Source organism: Geotrypetes seraphini, chromosome 11, assembly GCF_902459505.1.
Source record: "Geotrypetes seraphini chromosome 11, aGeoSer1.1, whole genome shotgun sequence".
Lineage (NCBI taxonomy): Eukaryota > Metazoa > Chordata > Amphibia > Gymnophiona > Dermophiidae > Geotrypetes > Geotrypetes seraphini.
The window spans coordinates 13,856,411-13,871,532 of record NC_047094.1 but is presented as its reverse complement, the minus strand read 5'-3'; the positions used below and the strand labels follow the sequence as shown (position 1 = coordinate 13,871,532).

Below are 15,122 nucleotides of genomic sequence, written 5' to 3'. Positions count from 1 at the left end.
CTACTACATGTCATTCAAAGTTGGATGCCGTTTATAGAATCACGCCTAAATCAAGTTAGGCACCAGTATATTAGGCCAGGGTTTTCTTGGCCTATAATACCGGTGCCTAACTCTATCCACGCCCAAACTCCGCATCTAATCGCTCCTGCTTTTTGGGTAGGCGCCTCGGTATAGACAACAGCACAACAAAAAGAGAGGAATACTCCATGACCAACACAAGGTAACAGTACAAAAAGAGAGGAAGACAATCGTCTTTGTGCGGGTTTTCCCTCAACAGTTTGTGTGACTGAAGGATATTTACATTCATTGTTTTGCAGCCACCCAATATCATACTCGGTGCATTTATTTGTGTCCAGTTGAAATACCGCACTTTTTAGCTACAAATCTTGAAATTGGACTCCTGATGCAGGCATTGATTTGCAGAAACAGCCATATCTCAAGTCTCCATAGTGTTTTCAAGTGCGTGTTTCTGAAGTAAGATACTACTCTAAAGACCTTTTTATGGTTCTTCTTTGTCTACCTCATTTTTTGTACTCTTGCCTCAGTATAGATGACTACCTTTTTTTTTTTTAGTTCAATAGTTTTTATAAAAAAAAAAAAAAGGTTTTTAATGGTGCTGTTAAGTTAACAAATGTGACTGGAACAGTATGGATGCCACCAGGATGTAGCCATAGGAAATATTCCCAAGCAGAGTCTGCTTTTGCAATACCTGCTAGGGCCACTGATGTACCCAATGAACCTTACTCTCTGATTATATAGTGACTCCAAGGTGGGAGGTCTGCCACCCTTTCCTTTTTCATTCTGGCATTCAGAGGAGTAACCACACCTCAGGACTATATTATGGCGCTTCCCTCCCCTGTCAAGGAGACTTCCAAGGCTGTTACAGCTCAGATTATAATTCTGTCCATAGTGCTGGCAGAACTGAAGGGAGCTTGGACAGATAAATTCTAGCCTTCCCTTTCCCTTTAACCATCTTAAATGAGACAGGAATCCAGGACAGAAAAAGGCTCAGACATATACAGTAAAACCTTTGATTGCAAGTAACTTAGTTTGCAAGTGTTTTGCAAGACAAGTACATATTAGTGCTGCCCGATTTGCGATTCAAATCGATTCACAATTCACATCTGGTGAATCAATTTGTTTTGGCAAAAAATCGAACTTACCAATCTGTCGGCCCCCTTGCTAGAGACCTGTTTGGGCTTTCCCTCTGCCACCAGAGTCCTTCCATCTAATGTAACTTCCAGTTTTGCGAAACCGGAAGTTACATCAGCAGCAAGGACTCAGTTGGCAGAGGGAAAGCCCGGACGGACCTCTGCGGGCAGATCGGTGGCAGCAAGGCTTTCTCCTCCCCAGCCGGAAATATTTCTCTTCGCTTCCCCAGCCAGGCAAAAGCGGCGATAGCGAATGCGATTAACTACCTTGCCGCAACTATGGGCATCTTCTCTCCATTCGGCCACCCAAGCGGAAACAGGAAGTTTTCACTGAGGGTGGGCCACAGTGGAGAGAAGATGCAAGGAGTGGTGGCAGGAGTAGATTGCTAAATTACTACTGCCACTGGCAACATGTTGTAACGTCAGAATAAAGGTAGATGGGGAGAGGGGAGATGGACTTGGGGGAGTTGGTGGACTGGAGAAGAAGAAATGGGGAGAAGATGGATGGGAGAAATGAACTTGGTGGAGGGGGAAGATGGATGGTGGAGGGGGAGATGGATTTGGAGGAGATCATGGAGAGGGGAAATGGACTTGGGGGAGGGAGAGAGAAATTTGGGGGAGATCATGGACAGGGGAGATGGGGGAGGGATAGAAGAAATAATGGATCTAAAAACAGGAGAGGGAGAGAGATGGTAGACAATGGGATTTAGGGAAGGAAGGAACAGAAAGGGAAAGACGTTGGACACAAGGGATGGTGGGCGGAGATAGAGATACTGGATAGGAGGGTAGTTAGGAAGAGAGAGATGCTGGGGAAGGAGGGAGAGGTGCTAGATGAAAGGGTAGTTGAGAAAAGGAGAGATGGTGGATCTTTGGATGGTGGAGTCCATCGCTGCAGCTATGGGAATAGAGACGAAAAAAGGAAATATGCCAGACCTCCGGGGGAGGGAAGGGAAACGGAAGGAGAGGACAGAGATGGAAGATGGATGGTTAGCATGGAGAAAGAAGAAAACGACAAATGGGCAAGAGACCCTGGCAAGCGAGTTATCAGAAGACATTTGTTGCAGAGCCTGGAACCAAAATGATTTGAATAATGACCAGACAACAAAAGGTAGAAAAACTAATTTTATTTTCTGTTTTGTGATTACAATATGTCAGATTTGAAATGTGTACCCTGCCAGAGCTGGTGTTAGACCACGAATGTGAGCTAGGATTTAACAGAGAGACGAAAAGTCTTTTTTGTTTGTTTATTTTGTTTACACCACAGTGCCAGTGTGGTTAGGAGAAGGCAAAAGGGGTGAAGAGGCTATAAAATAAACCCACCAGGATGTTTGAAAAAGACACCCAATTGGGCAGGAAAATTGAATCGAAAAATTGATTCAATAGGCTGAATTGAATCGAATTTTTTTTTTCCTGAATTGGGAGCACTGTACAGTGTTCCCCAGCGAATTCGTGGTTTGCGAATCGCGGACCTGGTCATTCGCAGTCTGCTCCGACTGCCTCTTCCTGTAGTAAAGTCAGGCTACACCAATCGGGAGCTGCGTGTCAAAGCAGCTCCTGATTGGTGCAGCCCGACTTTACTACAGGAAGAGGCGGTCGGAGCAGACCGCGAATGATTTCCTTCACCTGCCGGCACTCCAGCTGCCCTCTCCTGTCTCCCCTGCCTAAAAACCGTATTCGTGGTTTTGCAAAATTCACGGGGGGCTCCTGGAACGGAACCCCCGTGAATTTCGGGGGAGCACTGTACACACATCACAACTGAGCCGATGGTTCTTCTCTCTCTGACGCTTTGGGAGTGTAGTGACCAGGTTTGACTGTATGTGCTTTTATGCCAACTTCATCTTGTCCCCTCAGAATTTACCTTCTTAAAAGATGGAAATTATCATTGACTGCATTATGTATTTTACTCTGTTGTCTGACCATATTAAATATGATATAACAATCTTCAGTAAACCCTGGGGAGCAGCGTTCTCCCTTTTTTCAATTCATCTCTCCATTTTCATCTGGACCATAGGGCTCCTTTTACTAAGGTGCTCTAGCGTTTTTAGCGCACGCGGGATATTACCGCACGCTACACGGCTAGAACTAATGCCAGCTCAATGCTGACGTTAAGGTCTAGCGCACGTGGCAATTCAGCACTCGCTGTTTTGCGTGTTAATGCCCTAACGCACCTTAGTAAAAGGAGCCTATAGTGTTTTTGGTCATGTATTTTTTTGGAATAAGTGTGTAGTATAGATTAGATTGGTTCCTACTGAATATTTTGGCTAATGCTCTTGTAGAGTCTTATAAAAAGTATGCTTTGAAATGCTCTCTGCATGCTCGTCTCACTCTAAGGAAAGAGCTCTCAAAGGAATATTGAACCTGTTACTTCGTGTATATGGAACTGTCAGTCAGCATTTTGAGTGAAGCTGTGCAACAGATGATTCTTTCTGTATGAACAGAATTTCTATAATGCATTGAAAAGTCTCCTGCTCTGGTTTCATCAGGGCTGATTTTCAGACCAAGGGGGGAGGGGGGTGGCCAGCCCAGCTTTCTTCTTCGGTCAGCGGCAAAACTAAAAATTCAATGCCACGGCCGTATCCAGCGACCAGCATTGAATTTCCAGTCTATTTTTTTGCCACATTTGACATAGCCAGCCGAGCCGATATTCATTGACTGACTGACTAAGTCATTGCGGCCAAATATAGAGCTGCTTTTTACGCGGTTCTATCTGCCCGAAAAACTTAGCCAGTCAGCCCATGAATATCGGTGCTGACTAATGTCGCCGGTAACTATACTAGCCACTGACCGGGATATTCAGCAGGAGGTAGCAAGTAGAGAATGACATGGGGACCAATTTTTTCCCATCCCCGCAGTAACTCCATTTCCCTATCCCGTCCCCGCAAGTTGTGTCGCGGTCCCTGTCCCTGCCCCATTCCTGTAAGCTTTGCATTAACTGCACAGACCTTGAACACTTATGATTTTAAAGTGTTTGAGGCAGGTACAGATGAGGACGGAGCTTAGGCATTGGTGGAATAAGGCATTATGACATCATAGTCTGAGCTCTAGAATGCTGCTACTTAGGATTTTAAAGGGTTTGAGGCTTGTGCAGATGAGGGCGGAGCTTGCAGGAATGGGGCAGGGACAGGAAAGAACTTGCCGGGATGGGAAAATGAGTTCCTGCAGGGAAAAATTTGTCTCCGTGTCATTCTCTAATAGCAAACTATCTCCCGCTGAATATTAATGGGAGCTGTTCCTTTTCCGGCTAAATAGTGCTGAATATCAGGCAGATTATCTTTTCCTCTTTCTCTCATTCTTTCTTCATTCACTGACCTATGCTCTTTTGCTCCACTTATCTGTTCTCTTTTTTTTTTTTCATTCTCTTTTTATTCAACCTGCTCTTGGTTTTCTCTTTCTATCTGCTTCATCTTCTCACACAGAAAGAAATAAAAAGAAGAAATCACAGGCGTTCTTATGGCAGGCTTTGAAGTGCAGAGCTGCTTTGTCATTCTCCTCCCTGGAAACAGGACCTGCTTTAAAGAATGAGCAGATGTGGAAGGGAGGGGGTGTATTTTTGGTGGTCCCTGCCTTCCTTTCTGGTGAGTACCATTCAGCGTGCACCAATACTGATAACCATCTTATTCTCACCGGTCTCCAGGTAAAGCCATACTGAATGTGGAAGAGACTGTGACGTTGGATAATGGAGGCTTCACTGCTCTGGAACTAAATAGCCGACACGTTAACCTAAAGAACACCTTCTCTAGGAAGAATGGGACCAGGTAGGAGCAGAAAGACTTCTTTTTTTGGACCTTTCTCTTTCCTTCTCACCCTCAAAACAGAACAGTGACACACTCGGAGTCATTTACACTAACAAACATTATCGGAGGCCCTGTGGGAGATGACGCGTGATAACAGGGTTAGTATGCACTTATCATTATTAAATGACCCCTTCAGTGTTGTACAAAAAGGATTCCAAAATACCAGGCTTGATTTTGGTATGCTTTATTGTTCAAATTTTGATTACAGTGCTCAAGCCGAAGTATAGCACCTTACAATTTAACATAATCACCCAAATTCTGTAGATGGTGCCTTAAATTGCACACACAGCCAATTTGAATGCTCAGCTTAATTGATTAATTGGCACTGATAATTGGTAATTAACACCTCATAACTGATACCATACCATACATTTTCTTCTATACCATAAGTTTTGGCAGGGATTCAATGCAGTTTACCACAAGATTTCTAATCGGTGGTCTAGGAATCAGAATGTCTTTGCATTATGAATTATTAGTTTAGAAATATCTCTGCATTACGGATCATAGGTCTGAAGAGAAGAGATGAGTCTTTAACATTCTCCTAAAGTGGTAATATGTGTCTGGCTCGTGCAGGTGTTGTGGGAGGCCATTCCAAATCTTGGGGCCTTGGAATGTGAAAGCGGATTCATATTTCTCTTGGTGTACACGGAAGGGTGAAGGGAAAGCTAGCTTTAAGCGTTGCGTTGATCTTGAGTTGAAGAATGAGGTTGTAATAGTGATGTCAGAGATTAGCCATATGGAATTATCCCCATAAATGGGTTTTGTGGACCATGCATGCAATTGTATGTTGAATTCTTTTTCTTACAGGTAGCCAATGTAATTCCCTTAAAAGCGGGGTAACCCTCTCAAATTTGCTTTATCGGAAGGTTAGTCTGGCAGCCGTATTTTGGAGTAGTTGTAATCTCCCGCATTTTTTTTAAGTAATATCACAATGCAAGGAATTGCAATAGTCTAATTACAGAAGTAGGACTGATTGCATTATTGTGCTGAAGCTATCCTGTCGCAGAGCTGATCTAATTGCTCTTAACTGTCTTAGTCCGAAGAAGGATTTTCTGACTAAAGATTTAATCCAGTCAGTAAAGATACTATCTGAGTCCATGATTACACCCAACACCTTTGATGTTCTCTCAATCTTGAGTTTCTCTCCGGTTATCAACACCAATTCCATATATGGCAAAGAGTTATAGTTTCCAAACCAGAGGACCTTGGTCTTCAGTTTGTTGAGTTTGAGAAAGTTACATGCACAACTCACAAAGTGTGATTCTATAAAAAGTAAGCGCCCGTTGCAGTACGCAAATTTGAAAAGGGGGCATGGTGTGGAAGGATCATAGGTGCTCCTAAAAATTACATGCATTGTTTTGTTTCAAAAAAAGGTGAGAGAAAGTTCATATATGTGTGTTTATCAAAAACAAGGAAAAGACCTCAAACACCCAAACCTCACCCTCCAGTGAGAGAGTCTTACTGGAGGTATGATTTTTATCATCGGTCTAAAAACCTTGTTGATTTATTTAATAATTTTTTAATTTACTTACTGCAAAAAATTAAGGTGAGCATCAGCCAGTAAAGAAAATTCACTCGCACCATGGTATTTTTTACCGTGGTGTCAGAACGTTGTGGTTCGGGGCCTGAATATTTAACTGTATATCTAATCTAATCTAGCCATCAGTTTATATACAGGGTCATCTCTCATCGGAGCTCAACTCGGTTTACAAGAAGTCAAGAGACTAGAATATACATAAAATAAGGAGAAATAAATGATAATAAAAATTAGTTTAGTCTATCATAGAAGGAACTCTTGCAATGTTAACAATTAGTAGGTTCTGCAGGTAATCTAATTAGATATTGTGAGAATAGCAGGGTTTTTAAGGTTTTCCAAAATAATTGCAATTGGTCTATCATTCTAATTAGACCAGGAAGTCCATTCCAAATCTCTACCAACTTGAAAACATAGGACTGACAAAGTTTCCCAGCCTAGCTTTGAATGAAGATACTGTTGTTTGACTGTATTTGTTGTCTCCAGTGGAGTGCATTAACTATTTGCTTAGGACAGGGGTAGGCAATTCCGGTCCTCAAGAGCCAGAGCCAGGTCAGGTTTTCAGGATATCCACAATGAATATGCATAAGATGGATTTGCATGCACTGCCTCCTTGAGATGCAAATCTATCCCATGCATATTTATTGTGGATATCCTGAAAACCTGACCTGGCTCCAGCTCTCGAGGACTGGAATTGCCTACCCCTGGCTTAGGACAAGGCAGAAGACAGGGTCTTGCTGATTTAATGAGTCATGAGGAACACGGACAAGGTGTAAGTCTAAGCTTTACTAGGCGTAAATCCATATTCTCTGTTTCTACTGGAACAAAAGAGTACAACCTGTTCAGTTCTAAACTGTCGAGACAATTCACTGTAGCCATCATCAATTATGCAATCAAATTCACTTCATGTACTTTTCCCACAGAAAATACTAGCACATTTTTTTTTACACTTTGCTGTAGTTGAATTATCCACAGCTATTAGCTCACTATTCTCCAAAGTGAAATTCTCCAAATGCGAAACAATTATCTTTGAGAACTTGAAGCTTCCAACACTGAAGAAGAATAGTACATCTTTTTTCGTTGGTTATTTCTTATTATCTAGCTGTCAGTGAGCATTCCAAGCAGGCAGACCTAAATCTTCTTCTAATCTTTAGCCTGGCAAGTTAGGGGCAAATCAAGAAATAGAATGATCATCGGTTGTGAGCTTAAGCCGCAGCTATCAACTGAGGAATCAGTATTTCAAAGGAATTAACTGAGCAGGACTAGAAGCAAAAAAGTATGTTCCGCAGAAATAATCCTGCTAAGTGCCACTGATCAGGTCTCAAAATAACAACAGTAAAGCCCCCCAAAAGGGAAAAGATCCTTAAAAGATACAAAAACAATCCCCTAGGGCAGGGGTAGGGAACTCCGGTCCTCGAGAGCCGTATTCCAGTCGAGTTTTCAAGATTTCCCCAGTGAATATGCATTGAAAGCAGTGCATGCACATAGATCTCATGCATATTCATTGAGGAAATCCTGAAAACCCGACTGGAATACGGCTCTCATGGACCGAAGTTCCCTACCCCAGCCCTAGGGCCTAGGCAAGCCCTTTTTGTTTGTGCATCTTTTAGAGGTCTCAGCATGATACTCAGAGGCACCTAACTGGATAGTGCAATTGTGTTTAGCAGTCCTGAACACTGGGTTATGCATCTGAACCCGCAAGTTGCTTGCAGAATGCTATCAATCATCTTTGAACTCCGCCTCCTTCCCAGGAAGCTGCTCCTGCCCCCTCAGAATTTTTTCTGCAAGCAAGTTGCTCAGAAGTGTTTCTGCTCTGCGGTTTTATTGTTTTGGGGTATTTTTTCTTAGTGTTTGGTTGGAGGCTCAGTGACTAGAGGTTCTCACTTGTTGAGACCTCTGCCTGGGAGAAGATGCAGACTCATGCGGAAATCTGTTGCTCGCAGGATCAGCCCTCAGGGACACCTAGCTAGCCAGCCTGCTTTTGTATTTTTGAGAGCTCAGGGGCCATCCCCTGCATAGCTGCTCCGTCCCGGCATGGCTGGGCTTAATAGTGGGCCAGCTGCATAATCTTCTCCCCCTTCATGACCTGAGGTTTTCTGGGGATTGAAGCTCAGTCCGACATCTGTCTGTCAACAAGTTTGTATCACCTGTGAGGCAGAGTTCTTCTCCATTTGTTCCATCTGCACTCCTAAGCTGAAGCAGGCAGGCACATGGCACAGTCGGTAAGGTTATTATAGCCTATGGGGAAAATCAGAGGGGGCGGTCTGCAAAAGTTAAATTTGAACGTTTCTGCAGCCATAGCCAAGGTCCTCTACCTCTAAAACCCCTTTCTCTGCATTTTTTTGTACTTCATGGGAGTCCCCAAGGGTTGTTTTACTGGCAGTGGCCATCCTGGATTTTAAACAGTCTTTTTTTCTAATGCCTCCATCTCTCTCAAAACCACTCAATTTTACTTAAAATCAATAAGGATGGACCCCTCAGGCCTTCCTACCCCTGTATCAAGAGGAGTTGCTACCTCATGGACAGAGATGAGTGGTTTTGCCCGAGGAAATCTGTAGAGCAGCTACATGGTCTACTCTTCGTACCTTTACCAGGTTCTATAGAGTAGACGCAGCAGTCAGGAAAGATGCCACTTTCGGGTCCTGCATTTTGAATACCAGCTCAGTGGGCCTGTCCTAGACTCAGGCACTAGAAAGAAAAATGAGGTACTCGATGTGTCTACTAGTCCTGAAGCCCCACCTTGTAAGTGGGCTTTGCCTGCGTTCTGACTTAGTATCAGCCTGGATTTGGAGACTTCTCTGTCACCACGCAAAGGTTGCTGTTTGTGAAGGTTTATTCAGCTTCTGAACTAATAAACGGCTGCAATACTCACTAATTCAGAATTTGGGGAAAGCCAGCATGCCAAGATACCTTTGTATGCCAGTTTTTGCAAATAAAATAACTATGCTTCAATGAGGTCTAGTCGTCTTGAACTGATGCTCCCTGTAGTTAATTTCCTTCTACAAGTTTGTATTTCTAGCAGACTTTCTTGGGAAGGAGTTTGCTAACATGATAAAGGGGTAAGGGAGAAAGCTGCCAAATTGGGAAAATATGAAAGACAAGGGTTTCAGAAAAAAAAAAATGTAGGATATTTTACAAATTCCTGGCAGTTTCTTATAAAAACGATTTTAGTCACAGAGATCATGGCTGATAAATAAACTTCTCCCTCCGTATTCGCGGTTTCAGCAATTGCGGTTTCAATTATTCACGGTTTTTAGTTGGCTGGCTCCTCCCCGCCAAATTACATCAACTTGCCTAAAGAAATCGCTGATTCCAAGCATTTACAGAGAAAATTGCTGATTCCCATCACTTTCTTTACCGTGTGTTACCTCTCCTTCAGGAATAGACCAGGTCTCCCACCATGTTATTCGCGGTTTCATCCTATTCACAATGGTTTTTAATAGAAAACAGCGAGTGACATACGAAAAAGTTATTTGCGGTTTTTCTGTATTTGCGCTTCTCTTAATCGCCTATCACAGCGAATACGGAGGGAGAAGTGTATCCGGCTTTTCGAGTGGGCTAAATTGGTATGGGTAAAACCGCAAGCTGAACAGATTCAAGGTCATCCCTGGGTGACTTTTTTTTAAATTTATCAAGTTAACACAGCATTCACGGCAAGCTGAATAAATTGCCCACACAAGTCCAGCTCTAAAACTTTCCACCCACTCTGATTTTGAGTAGGTAAATTTAACAGAAGAGTCTCCTTCCACATTAGCTGGTAAATACAACTGAAAACGTGGCTGGAGATAATAAAGCAAATTTACCCACTTATATTCTTACCTGCTTAGCAAGCTTTGAGTATCAGCCCCTACGTATATTCTTATTTCAGTAAATAGAAACAGATGACAGAGGAATTCAGCTGGATTCTCCACATGTCCATATGTTCTAATCTAATCTAATCCTTAGGTTTGTATACCGCATCATCTCCACGTTCGTAGAGCTCGACGCGGTTTACAGTAGGAGAAATAGGAAGGAACTACAACAGAGGGTTAGAGGTAGAAGTGTGAAGAAAATTTAGAGGACTTGGGATGCCAAGATATAAGAGTTTCCTTGATTCCTAAGTTGAAGGGAGACTTACATTTTTTGAGAAAAGCCAGGTTTTCAGATGTTTGCGGAAAACTTGGAGAGAGCTCAAGTTCCGAAGAGGGGAGGTAAGGTTGTTCCAGAGCTCAGTGATTTTGAAGTGGAGGGAGGTCCCTAGCTTTCCTGTGTGGGAAATGCCTTTTAGCGAGGGGAAGGATAGTTTTAATTTGTGGGAGGATCTGGTGGTATTAGGGTTTGAGGAATTCCAAGAAAGAGGGATAAAGGGAGGGAGGATACACCATTTGCTTGTTTTTACATAGGCCATAATACAATATTCTTTTAAAATAAAAGGAAAATGGAGTCAGAGCTCTGAAGAGTTTTGGGCCATTGAAATTTATCAGTTCATTCACTACGACTTTTTGCACTTCGCACAGATCCCCTCCTCGTCCGAGTCCTGGTGGCCTGCACTACTCTGATGAAGATATCTGCAAAACATACAACGGAGCGGCGCTAACTGAGAGCACTATGCTGACCGAGAAGCCAATAGAACTATCAGAATCCGAGGTGAGTTCTGCCATCCAAGAAGATATGTCACGTAATATAATGTCATTCAGTTTCTCTACCATCTGCCAGTAAAAACAACCTCTCCCAATGACGGGTAGCCACATTCCTTTCTGTTTCTGCCTCACCAGGTCATCAAGCAAGTGTCTCACCATCTCTTTGCTGGGTGAACATTATTTGTGGGGATGGGGGGTTAGTTTTGAAACTTGGGGCAAGTCAGTGGTGTAGCCATGGGTGGGCACAGACCCACCCAGCACCTGTGGCTAGCAGGGATCCCCAAGTCCTGCCAGATGAAGACTCCAAGCATTTCTCCTTCCCCTCCCCCAGACATTCGGGGGTCTCCTAACTCCACTCTCCCCCACCCCCCAGTAACTTTCAAATCATTCCGTTTTTTGCTGGCAGTGAGCAGTGACTCATACCTACTGCTTGCTCTGGCCCCAAGCCTTTCCTCTGACACAGCTGTTTGCGAGACCAGGAAGTTGTGTCAGAGGCAAGGCTTGGGGCTGCGCAAACAACAAGTATGAGTTGCTGCTGGTGAAGAACTAAAGGTTTGGACAAGTTCCTGGAGGAAAAGTCCATAGTCTGTTATTGAGGAAGACATGGGGGAAGCCACTGCTTGCCCTATATCGGTAGCATAGAATATTGCTACACCTTGGGTTTTGGCCAGGTACTAGTGACCTGGATAGGCCACCGTGAGAACGGGCTACTGGGCTTGATGGACCATTGTAAGGCTATCCTTATGACTTAAAGCATACTGTTCAGACATTAGTGAGTATATGTGACTTTTCCATTTGCTTCCTTCTGCTCTCCATGAGTTATAGCTCCAAATCTTGAAAATAAATATTTTTCCATTTCTCTCCATTGTGCATTGCCTATTCATAGAAAAAAAGAAGGCACTGCTTTTATATGCCCTGATTTGATGATCAGAAGTGCTGTATACTCTGGCACTGGAAGGAGCTCTTCGAGGGAAGAGGGTGTTAATGGGCTGCCACTGGCTTCCTGTTAGTGGCTGTCAGCTTTTGATCATCTTGGAAAGAGCCGGTTTGTGTACATTGTTGGTTCTGTGAAGTTCTGAACATTTTTATCTGTCTTTCTCTGCTTCTTTCATCTGCTCTGCTCTCTGTATTTAATTCTCTTCAGCACGGTGCTCTCATAGAGTGCCTGTGACAACCAGTAATGTTTTATCAGGAATTTGCCTCTCAGGCTTCTTCAGAGAAATACATTTTATCTTTTTACATTACTGAGGATTAAAAAAAAAAAAACATTATAGAACCATTTCCATGCTGAACTGGTGTGGAATTTGTATTTATCCAGGAAAATATTTCTGATGATAGATTGCGCTTGGGGTCCTTTAAAGTATATTATGCAAATGCATGCTGCAGTGGGTAGACTACTTGACCATGTTCAAGCTTTTAGCTATATGGAAACATAGAAGCAGAGTGGCAGCTAAAGGCCAAATGGCCCATCCAGTCTGCCCATCCACAGCATCCGTTATCTCTTCCTCTCCGTATAGGCTAAGGCTCTTTAAATCTGTAAATTAGAGTAAAACTTGTACTGAAAACTATGGCAAATTGTAACCAGTAAACTGTATATTATGTATATTAATATTAAACCCCCTATTATGTGTCAAGTTAAGATAAAAACGTGTACTAAAATGATGTATGTTTAACCAGTAACCTGTTCTGAGCTCTTTGGGAACAACAGGGTAGAAAATGAATTAAAATTGTGAGGTTATAGAAACATGATTGATTGAATTAATTAATTTCCTATACCATTTTTCCCTGTCTGTCCTTGTGGGTTCACAGTCGAATGCACCAGGGACAATGGGATGTTTCAGTGACTTGCCCAAAGTCACAAAGAGTAGCATGGGTTTGAACCCACAGCCTCTAGCTTTAACCACTGCACCACACCACTTCCCTTATGGCAGGTAAAGACCAAATGGTCCATCCCCAGCATCCACTATCTCCTCTCTTGCTGGTTCCTTCAGATGGACTTGCTTCAGCAACCACTTCCATGGTTACTGAAAATGAGGGACAGCCTGCGGAGGAATTTGCAGACAACTTCCCTCTCAAGGGGCATGCCTCTTTGCATTTCCTCCTGGGAGATACTAACGACTGATGCAGCCTTTATGGTTGGGGGGGGGTCATTGCAACAGATACCCAGTTCACGGTCGTTGGTCAATAGCTCAGCAAAAGTGGTCCATAAATCGCCTAGAACTCAGCCATTCGGCTAGCACTGAAGGCCCTGAAGAAGTTTCTGGAAGGCAAGGCAGTCAGAGTTTTCTTGGCCAATGCGGTAGCCTATGTAAACAAGCAAGGAGGCACCAGAAGCACCCCCATTACACCTAGAAGTTCAACTCCTCTTTTGGTGGGCAGAAGCTCATTTGCAGGCTCTCATGGCGGCGCATGTAGCAGGAGTGGAAAATGTGCAGGCCGACTTTCTCAGTCAGCAGACTCTCACCTGTGGTTTGGTCACTGTCCTCCCACGCATTCAACACCATTGTTCAGCAGTGGGGGCGAACACAGATGGATCTGATGGCCTCAACAGTAAACACAAAGGCTGCTCACTTTACTGCCGAAGATACGAGCCCGGAAGCACAGGGTTGGACGTGTTAGTCCAGCCTTGGCTGGAGAAGGGACTCTTGTACATGTTTCCCCCTTGGCCTATGCTATAATTGAGTCATTCTCATAGATCAAAGTTACCAATGCATTTCATGTATCACTTCACCTTTTTGTTCTAATGAGTCATGCTAAGAAAGGGAGGTTGACGTCTAAGGCCTCAATGTTTAGATGTATTAAAATGGCAACTACCTTCATAAATGGGCAAAATTTATATATGTTCACCGCCAGCATGGGGACAAACCTTTTCACCGCTCTGCGGAACAGTAAAAAGCTTTGTTCCCGCAGGGAACCACCACAGCTCCCCGATATCCCACCATTGCGGGTCCAGCAGCTCCAGGCCCTCCTTCATGGGTCTGGTGGCTCCAGCCCAGCCCCCATCGTTCGTGGGTCCAGTGGCTCCAGCCGGCTTCCTTCCCTCCCTGCCACTGGCACACACCTTGTAGAGCGAGCCAATCTCTACACAGGTGTGCTGGACGGTGCTCACGGCTTTCCCTCTTCCAGGAAATTGCATCATAAGGAGGAGCCCGGCAGAGGGAAGAACACGAGCATCGTTGAGCAAGCCTGTGTTCAATGGCTCGTTCTGCAAGGTTTGTGCCAGTGGCAGAGAAGAGGGAGGGAAGCCGTCTGAACCCGCGAGCTAGTGCTGCCCGATTCGCATCCTGGTCTCACTTTAAAAACTAATTACGGCTTGTGGAGAATTGCTGGTACATTTTCCCTCTGCCACAGTCCCGCCCTCTTCTGACCTAACATCCTGTTTTGGTATGGGGCAGACTGCAGCAGAGGGAAAGTGCATCGGTGATCCTCTGCAGGCCTTAATTAAAGTGAGACCAGGGGGATGGCGGATGATGGTGGAGAGAAGGGGAAGCATGCTGGCCTTTGGGGGGCTCCCTGGTGAAGTACATGGAGGGAGAGTGGTCCAAAGAGAGGGGGCATATGCCAGACTGAGGGGGACAGGTGAAGGGGAAGAAATAATGGGTCTGAAAAAGAGGAGAAGGAGAGAGATGGTAAACAATGGGAAGGAGGGAGGGAAAAGAAAGGAAGAGAAGTTGCACAGAGTCCACAGGGATGGGGAGGGGACGGAGACAGAGTTTGCGGGGACAAATTTTTTCCCCATGTCATTCTCTAATCAGGACTATTAGACACATCTACAAGAAAGTAAGCATATAGTGTGCAGGGAGGGGGATAGAGATACTGGATAGGAGGGCAGTTGGGAAGAGAAAGGGAGAGATGATAGACCCTAGGGCGGTGAGAAAGAAGTAATAGATGTTAAATGAAAGGATAGTTGAGAAAAGGAGAGATGGTGGATCTGGGGTTAGTGGGATCTGTCGCTGCAGCCGCTCTTTCATTCTTTGGGCTTTATCAGATCCCATGGAGGAGAGGAGCACAGATGGGGGGGAGT

The 15,122-nt window shown here is 44.2% G+C and overlaps 1 protein-coding gene across 2 annotated transcripts in view; it reads left to right on the top strand.

Annotated features, from left to right (window-relative positions):
- Positions 1 to 15,122, top strand: part of SDK1 (sidekick cell adhesion molecule 1) — a 1,012,418-nt gene that overhangs the window by 993,506 nt on the left and 3,790 nt on the right. For both annotated transcript variants that reach the window (XM_033963079.1, XM_033963080.1), the window contains 2 exons: positions 4,786 to 4,906; positions 10,976 to 11,105. In XM_033963079.1, the coding sequence (XP_033818970.1) occupies positions 4,786 to 4,906; positions 10,976 to 11,105 (251 nt within the window). The remainder of the gene's footprint in view (positions 1 to 4,785; positions 4,907 to 10,975; positions 11,106 to 15,122) is intronic.